Source organism: Nerophis lumbriciformis, linkage group LG08, assembly GCF_033978685.3.
Source record: "Nerophis lumbriciformis linkage group LG08, RoL_Nlum_v2.1, whole genome shotgun sequence".
Lineage (NCBI taxonomy): Eukaryota > Metazoa > Chordata > Actinopteri > Syngnathiformes > Syngnathidae > Nerophis > Nerophis lumbriciformis.
Window position 1 is genome coordinate 78,519 of NC_084555.2, and position 10,054 is coordinate 88,572.

At 37.3% G+C, this 10,054-nt stretch overlaps 1 gene segment (V, D, J or C); it reads left to right on the plus strand.

The window, feature by feature from the left end:
• Positions 1-3,592: 3,592 nt before the first annotated feature.
• On the plus strand, positions 3,593-8,975 carry LOC133612027 (Ig lambda-3 chain C region-like). The segment is given in 3 exon segments: positions 3,593-3,629; positions 6,944-7,069; positions 8,532-8,975. Coding segments are annotated over 3 exon segments (492 nt in total).
• The last annotated feature ends 1,079 nt before the right edge of the window (positions 8,976-10,054 follow it).

Consider the following 10,054-nt stretch of genomic DNA (forward strand, 5'->3'; position numbering starts at 1 on the left):
CTCAACACGCACCTCCAACACTTACGGTAAAACCCTCCAGTTAAATTCCACACATAGTCTGAAACCCATTTCCTGTTTGGTTACATACATATCTAATATATATATATATATATATATATATATATATATATATATATATATATATATATATATATATATATATATATATATATTGTTATGATCCGCTGCCCGGATCATATTTTCTGTTTACGTTTTCAAGATACTTGTGTTTTTGGTTAGTTTTGGACTCCTTGAGTACCTGTTTTGTACACCTGAGTTTGTTGCCATGGCTGCTTATTATTTTCACCTGCCGCGTTTGTTCCCGACACGCACCTGTTTGTCATCACTGACATTATTATTTAAGCCTGTCCTCCCTGTCATTCGTTCTTGCTTCGTAGTTTGTTTTTATGCAACAGTTGACGACTTCTGGCTCTGTACCTGTTAGCTTCCACGCTAAACTCCTTTTTTACCTTCTAGCTCCCATGCTAGTTCTTTTAGTTTTTGCCTTATGTGCTATGAGCACCCTTTTCTTTGTTCCAGTATAATTTATTCCGGTAAATAAATCATTTATTTTACCTTCACGCTGTGTCCGAAGTCCGTTGCATCCTGGGAGAACGAAACCCCGCATCACCATGCGTCCCGGTCGTCACATATATATTGATATATATATATATATATATATATATATATATATATATATATATATATATATATATATATATATATATATATATATTGATATATATAATATAATATATAGTACAATATCATATAATATATTGGATAATATATTGTATGAATTATACATATATATTATTAGTATTATTATATATATATATATTTATATAAAGATATATATAAATCCCTTTTGAATAAATACGCCCCAGGCGTATTTATTCAAAAGGGAATAAATACCCGGTATCATCACACACAAATTAATATCTCTTGGCCACGCATTAGTGGCTAAGAGATATTAATGCGTGATAATATTATTTATCATTATTATAATATTATTGTCATTTCCATTAAGAAAGTGTTGACTATTGTTGCTAATGCCCTCAGATCAGGAGTGCGTTCCTCACACTTTGTGTGCGCAGTTGCAGCAAGCAGAACGAGGCTTTTAAGAAGTTAAAACAATGTTTTAGAAAGACTAGGCCTATATTTTCGTTAGGTAAAAAAAGTGTTCTGAATTTATTTCAATGAATATTAACTTGTTAACGTTATAATGCTCAAATAGGGACGAGGGCGGGGTGCACAGTGAAGCAGTGAACAATTTCGCGACAAAGATGAACCTTTATTGATTGATCTGCAGCCATGACAAAATATCAGACAATCTCCATTGTCAACGACAGGCAGGAAAATAAAGATAAACACATAGCCTATGTTGTAGGCATAGGCATAGGCTCATACGTTTTTAAGTTGAAATAAAAAAAATTAAAAAAAATGTGCCTCATAAGCCTTAGGCTGTCAATCACGTGCACAAACTTAAATTATACAATAACATATGTATGTCATCTCTATTTAAACAAAAATAAATTAAATAAATAATAATAACAAATTACCTGCAACTTATTGGCCAAGGCAAATAGCTGAAGGGGGGAAATCAAACCCATCAGACTGCACTTTATCATCAAACTTGAATTATAATGAAAATAGATGGTCGCGACAAACAAAGCAGGCTAAATATCCTTACATTGTCGCCAATCGGAGATGCGCTTCACTTGAAAGCGAGGCCAAATAATTATTCACACATAGTAGTATATCTCAAATAGAAAAAAAACAGAATAAACAACGCAATTGCCTTAATTCCTTTGCATTGTAGTGCGCCCAAACAACACGTAACCATCAAAATTATTTAGCTGACCGAACTCAATATAGGTTAGACATGGGCTTATTTGGTATATCCTATAGGTAACGTAGACTAATTCGTTTAACATATCCAACCGTATGTCTACTTACTTTTTTTTTTGTTAGCACTATGCAGGAATAAAATGGCATCTACAGTGCCAGGATTCATGCGAGAGTGCCTGGCCTCTAAAATGCGCCCTGCTGCGCTGAAGGAGCGCTCACTTGCGCCACTTGTTGCTGGGACGCGGTGCCTGATGAATAATTGACTGTTTCAAAGAGTGCTGCTCGTTTTTCGTATGTGGGTAACAACATTTAACTATGTATATATATTTCCGAATTGGTTTAACCGCCACCCGCCTGAATCTATTTAAAATCTAATTTTTTTAAATTTCACCCGCCTGACCCGCGGATTATCCACGGACTCCGCGGTTGTGTCCACAAACCGCGCATCTCTATTATCCATGCATTTTCAAATGTACTGTATCACAACAAAACAGGACAAATGCTGAAGCACATTCATATTTCTGGATTGGGACTTCAAACTATAGTTTAAATTATAGTTAATAATTCCTTTTTATCAATGGTGTGTGGCCCTAAACAACCACAAAGAGCATTGGTCTTCACCAAGGGGTTCACGGAGGCTGGGAGGGTCGTAACATTTTTGGCAATATAGACTATTTTTTGAATATATACTTTTCATAAATAATTGTATAAATTTATAATTTTCACAAATGTGAATGTATTTAAATACAAATTAGCAATAATCATCCACCTTTCCATTTTCTACCCCTTGTCCCTCTAGGGGTCGCGGGGGGCTGGAGCCTATCCTAGCCAATAATCAGTTTAATGTATTAATTAATCCATGTGTTCTGTGTTCTGGAGTTAATTTACGTAAAGTTTAGGAGTAAGAGCTACAGCTACTTTAAGGACCAATTTAATATAAAACCCAATTTTATACAAGATGTGTTAGTTGGGGGTCCTCACTCCATCTTTATTTCAGTTTGGGGGTCCTTGGCTTGGAAAACTTTGGCATGAAGTGTTTACGGGACGGGCCGGCCCTGAGTGTTGGTGTGACTTCTTCTTCCCTCATTTGAACTTTTTCTTACAAGTCAATCAACTTGTTCAGATTGACGCTGGTTCTGCTTGGTGATCTTTGTTCAGTGGACCAGTCATCATCATCTTCCACTTTCACTTCCCTCAAACCAAAGGAGGTTTTTGTACAGCTCTCAATCACCGTGTATACCTTCCATCTCCAAAATTGGCAAAACAGTAGTAATCAGCGACATCTTCTGCCTGAACACCACTGATAGTCAGAGTGTAGTCAGAGCCAGATCGTGTGCCACTGAATCGAGGTGGTGTTCCAGAAGAAAGGGTTGATGCAGCATAGATCAGAAGTTTAGGAACCTGTCCAGGTTTCACTTGGTACCAACTGAGATCAGCACCAATATTTGAACTCCCTTTGGCGCTGATGGTCACCGTCCCACCAAGACTGACATACTTGATTTTGTCCGTCTGGGTCAACAAATCCTGGGCGGAAGATCCTGAAAGGAGACGGCGATGATTACATCAACACTTTCCCTTTAGGGACGACTCAAAAGAGTCTTTGTCTCACCTTGAATCAGCAGAGCCGACTGGACGAGCAGAAGCACTGGTGCAGGCCACATCTTGATGCACTTTTCCAGCCCAGTGCGTGGAAAGAGTCCAGATTTATCAAGACGTGGCGGTGCGGCCAAGCGGAGCGCTCATGCAAATGAGCTCCGAGCGCACCTGTCTTTGTGAAAGTGAGAGGGAGGCGTGGCCAGGACCACTTCCTGTCCATGTTTGTGTTGCACATCTGCCTCAGACCCCTTCACTGACGCTCCACTTTCACCACAACTCCTCCATATTTCATGTACTACGAACCATACATGAACATGTTTTGTATATAAGTCATTCATTAAAGTTAAGGCATTAAATGAATAATGATAATGTGACTAATGATTTATTTTGATTTTATTGGCACTTTTTTGTAAAGAAGACAACAACAATATAACTTAAAAAACAATGTCAAACAATATAGGGGGTTTTAAGGATATTTTAGGAAATCTTTAGCCCCCATAAAAGATCTAATCATGCCATTGATTCGACCGCTTGATGAAAATCATTATTGACCTAAATAAGGTATTTACATGTTTTTTTTTAAAACAAACTATTTTCAACCAAATGAAGACAAGAATGAGCTTTTTAGTGCATGTTAACATACTGAGTGTGTATTTGTTGTCCTAACAGTGATCCGGCTGCAACTGTGACATCTACCCACCAGAGGGCGCCTGCCAGCCAAAATAAAAATGCTGATACAGAAAGTGATGCATTGATATCGGGCCTCCGATAGCATTGCACCGAGACTGTGTCTGGACTTCAGACTAATGTTAGCATGCTAATATAAGAGATGTTAGCATACCTCCAAGATGGCACCGAGTATCAAATATAATGATTTGTAGGTTCAAACACTCAAAATTAGCGAAGGAGGCGAGCCAAAAACGTGAGCATACTAACACTGGCATGCTAATATAAAATTGTTAGCATACTTCCAAGATGGCGCCAATTGTCAAAATTCATGATATTTAGGTTAAAACATATAAAAGTTGCTAAAAAGCTACCCTAAAACGTTAGCATGCTATCGTTAGCATGCTATGCTAACTTTAAAGATGGTGCCAAGAATGCTAACGTTAGCATGCTAACACTTAGCATGTGTCATACACCAAGTTATATGACACTGGGGTAAACGCTTGCAAAATGAGCAAAACGTAAGCATGCTAACGTTTCAAAAAAAATTCAGTTACATAAATTCAGTATCAAATAAATGCTTTTGTAATAAAGACACAAATTAGCCTCCTTAGTTCATGCTCTATTCAACAAATGAAGTGCAAAAACTTAATTTAAGCCTTTAATTGATCTTTTAGTTTGAATTGAACTCTTTAAATCAGTGAATTTACACAATATTGTCATTTATGGACATTTACTGTCTGTCAAGTGTTTTAACTTTTTTCGCTGTGCTTATCCCACACTTGAAGGGATGTACCAATGCTGAATGTGGCTTCTGGATTTCACTCAAAAGACCAGACCGTAGTTACTTTTTTTCCTTTTATTTTCCTTTAGTTTGCAACAGTTTTTCCAACAAAGAAACAGCTTCTTTTTTCTTCTTTAGTCTTTTTAGCAGTCTTTAGCAGTGTTAGTAGACTTTAGTAGACTTTAGTTTCTTTAGTTTCTTTAGCTGTCATTAGCTGTCTTTAGTAGTCTTTAGTAGCCTTTAGTAGGTGAAAAACCTTCAAGAACAAAACACCACAAAATTAAAATGCTGTAAAAAATCAATCAATTATCAATCCCATAATTTACAATTAAAAATTAGGCTAGCAAATTATTAACTATTAAACAAGTGCAAGAAAATGGACTAATATTTTCCCTTTAAGTTAACACAGATTTTAAATAAATTGTCTCAACATAAATGCACCAAGATACATATAAAATACATTTAAACACCAGAAACACAATAGATAAATGCAGCAGAAAACCCAATATGCAAATACATAAATACCTAACCAATTAACCACCTATTTTAGATACATATTTAAAATCCATATCCAATATAAATATATTATTAATTTAGCAGTGAAACACTCAATCTTAAACGCTGTCTACTGGTAGAAAAATGCCCCTTTTTCTATGCCCTCACCAGCAGCCAATGATCCAACACAGTTAAATCCAACACTTGAAGTTGAGCGACTTCACCCTCCTGATGAAGCAAACTGCTCCAACATTTATCAAACTAAGCAAAGAATATCAACACTTCCTTACTAAACAACAGTTACACAAAACACCGTGTGTATTTAGCCTCCAGACTAAGCACGCTACATGCACACAACTCCCCCGCACCCCCCATCTCACCAGCGCAACAAGTTCGCCACACCCACAAAGAGAAATAAAGTGCAATCTTAGCGGCTGTCCGTTCAGCTTTTGGTTTTGGTACACTTTTGGCACAACTCTGAGTTATCTGTAATGAACTAAACCTTTTTCCACTCTGCGCTGGCGTCTTTTGTCCTCCTTGATTTGACACAGCTGTTTAATTACCGGGCTCGCGCACCAGCAGATGATTCGGGAGCGCGCCGCGTTATACCTGCGCGTGAACGTAAACTGATCGGCTCTGATCATATAAGCCGACTGGCCGAAATAAGGCCGAATTATATACATTTCCTGGGGTTGCCTAGGTGAATAGGGATGCGGATGTGCTCTAAGATAAAATATAATTTTATTAAAGGGGTTTGGCTGGTTGCTAAGCAGCCACGGTTGCGAGCTCGTGCATCAGCTGACGAGACAGCTGTTCGCTGCTACACTGTCAATAGCTTTTGTCAGGTTCAAACACCGATGACATCTATTAAACAGACAAAGAAGCAAGGAATTAAACAGAGACAGGATTCAATTTAGCTCAACGAGGAGAAACGCGTCGACCTGTACCCTTGTACAGTGTCGTCCCACGCTCTGACGAAAGCTTGCACGCCTCCTCTTTTATTTGGACTTTCCCTGATTACATGGCAACAGCTGTTTCTAAGGGGAGGGGGTCGTAAACAACCGTCGCCTTTGGTCACAAAACAGTTCAAAGAAAAGATGCCTGGAGCTTGCGTCAGGTCCTGCTTCCTCTCGGCTTTGTAGATCTCGGGTCAAGACAAGATCTTCCTGTGGATTAAATTAGATTAAAGAAACCCACACCTTCATGTCGCTTCCCATTCTACACAGTGGAGTTTTACAAGCCTTTTGCTTTGTAAGATCAAAGACAGCTTTTGTCTGCTCGCCGGGAACTCATGGCAACACAAAGTTTTATGATAACTTAGATACAATTATTCTCACAGCTTTGTTGCCTGAAAGTAAAGAAAATGAAGAGATTTGGGGGGAGCAGGAAAATCCCCAAAATGTGCTCCAGTTGTTCCCTTTTCCTATCATATCTGTGTCAGACTTTGAACACACTGTGCTCAATTCAAATAGAATATTATTGTTATCCATGCATTTTCAAATGTACTGTATCACAACAAAACGCTGGTTCTGCTTGGTGATCTTTGTTCAGTGGACCAGTCATCATCATCTTCCACTTTCACTTCCCTCAAACCAAAGGAGGTTTTTGTACGAGCGCCTCACAACCTTGCATCACTGTGGTGGAGTTTCGGCGAAGGGACCAAACTGGTCATCGGCTGTGAGTACCAGATGTGTCCTTGTTTTTCACTCTGTGTGACAAAAGCTGGATTTTATTGTGTGGAATTTGGAATTAGAATGTGATGTCAATCTAGGAGCAGCTAACAATATGAGAGTCTGGTTGTCATGGTGACTATCATGTGATTGTTGTCTATTTCATGTCATCATGTGATTTCTTCCTGACATAATTATCAAACATTTCAACACGTCAGGCGAAAAGAAGTAGGAAGAAGCCCAGCTTATTTCATCCTTCTCCTTCTGTGTGCTACTAATAGCTTTTGTAACAATAGAAAGATGGATTATGTAAAGAAGGGAGATAAAGGAAGGAGGAAAAAAGTGTAAATATATTCAAATAAATCTTAAAGATAAGATAAAATTACTAAAATGAATATAAAATTTAATAATTAATGATTTATATGTGTTTGCAAGTCAGCGAGTGCCACATACTGAAAAATCAAAGGATGCTTTTTTTTATACTTTTTAAATCTAAAAAAAGATGAATCTAATGCAGGGGTGTCAAACGTAAGGTTTTATCCGGCCCGCGGGATGAGTTTGCTAAGTATAAAAATGAGCAGAAATTTTTGAATAAAAGAAACTGCTGTTCTAAATGTTTCCACTAGATGTCACAATAGCAAGATTTGTAGATGATGCTACATATGTAAAAAAAAAAACACATGATGTTAGTGCACCAGTTGAGGAAAATGATCAAACTACATAAACAAAATCTTGTAATTTTATTTTTGATATTATTTTTTCATCTTGATAAATTGAAAATTAACACCAACGAGTTGACTGATGAACATTATCACATCATTTATTCAGAAAGTATAAATAACAACAAATAAAGATAGAATACTATTAACCGCAACATGTAAGTGTAAAAAAAAAAACAACAACATTAGGATTTGTACATTTCCAGAATGTGCTTGTTCTATTTTTAAACAAAGAAAATAATCTGAAGTTGTCTTTACTTATTTTTTTATTTTTTTTATTTTTTTTACCAGTCCGGCCCACTTGGGAGTAGATTTTTCTCCATTTGGCCCCCGGACTAAAATGAGTTTGACACCCCTGCTCTAATCCAATATACTAATAAATTGTATTTTTATTATTGCTGTCAAAATGATTATTATTTAAATAAGATTATTCTCACTTTTAAAGTTGGATTATACGTGATTAATCACAGTAAAATACTCCCTTGCGTAGTTAAAATAAACTATTTCAACACAAATGCAGTTTTAATGTCAGAATGTCAAACAGGAACATTTTTTGACATTTTTGACTTAAGCGCACCTCATTTATTTACACAAAACTTTCTGACAGTTTTATTTCAAGTTTATTTGGAAGATAAATGTGTCAGTCGGAGTCTCCTCACTCATCTTTGCACTAGCAGGAGGTGTTGTCATGTTGATTGACAGCTTTAAAGTGTGACATATTAACTCTCTCCTCCCCCTCCCCCCTCCTAGCGGGTGAGGTGCGGCCCCCCACGCTGACCATCTTCCCCCCCTCCAAAGAGCAGCTGCAGACTGGCAGTGCCACGGCGGTGTGCGTGGCCAGCGGAGGCTCGCCTCAGGCCTGGACCCTGGGCTGGAAGGTGGGGGGCAGCAGCAGCACCTCGGGGGTGTCACACAGCTCGGACGAGGCCACCGGCGACGGCCGCTACAGCTGGACCAGCACCCTGAGCCTCAAGGCCGACCGCTGGAGCACGGCCGGCTCGGTGAGCTGCGAGGCCACCCTGCAGGGTCAGAACCCCGTGACCCAAACCCTGATGGACCCGGGCCGCTGCTCAGAGTAGAAGCTGAGACGCCCGTTCTTGTTTTTATTGCTTCCTGTTTCTTACTGCTTGATGCCGGAGAACTTGGCGCAGAACCTCAACATTTAAGCATTGTTCAATAAAATGTCCACGGTCATGATGAGTCAGCGCCTTTTTCTCTCAGGACCTCAAATGGACCCACTCACACCTCACTATGACCATTAGAAGCACATTCAACTACGCTTTGTTTTTACATTCATAATATTTCATCTTAGCTTTTATTTGGAACTGACTTGACCTGTGAAGCACATCTCAAAGTGCTGTGACAATGCTCATAAAAATGTATACAAAAATAAATAAATGAGTAAATTAAAAATAATACATTTAAAGAAAAACTTTAGATTTGCAAAAACAAATTGACAACAATTTTAATGAACGATAAGCTATTTTTTTTACAATTGTATTAACAAATGGTCATGAAAATTAAATAGAGAAAAAAAAACTATTCATGAAATAAAATGGTCATAAAAATGTATTAAAAAAATAATAAATTAGTAAATTAAAAATAATAAATGTAAAAACAACTTTAGATTTGCAAAAACAAATTAACAGCCATTTTAATGAACCATAAGCTATTTTTTTAGAATTTGTATTAACAAATGGTCATGAAAATTAAATAGAGAAAAAAAAACTATCAATTAAATAAAATGGTCATAAAAATGTGTAAAGAAATTAACATATGAGTACATTAAAAATAATAAATATAAAGAAAAACTTTACATCTGCAAAAACAAACTAACAACTATTTTAATGATTTATATTTTTTTTAGAATTGTATTAACAAATGGGCATCAAAACTAAATTGAGATTTAAAAAAAAGAATGAAGCAATTAATTAAATAAAATGGTGATAAAATGTATTAAAAATTATGAAAATGTTTAAAATATCAAATTAAAAGTCATAGAAGTCAAAAGGGGGTTGAAGGCAGTGACGTGCGGTGAGGTTCATGACTGGTGAGGCACTGACTTCATCACAGTCACATTTACAAACATATGAACCCTAAAGAGTATCTTATTCACCATTTGATTGGCAGCAGTTAACGGGTTATGTTTAAAAGCTCATACCAGCATTCTTCCCTGCTTGGCACTCAGCATCAAGGGTTGGAATTGGGGGTTAAATCACCAGAAATGATTCCCAGGCGCGGCGTCGCTGCTGCCCACTGCTCCCCTCACCTCC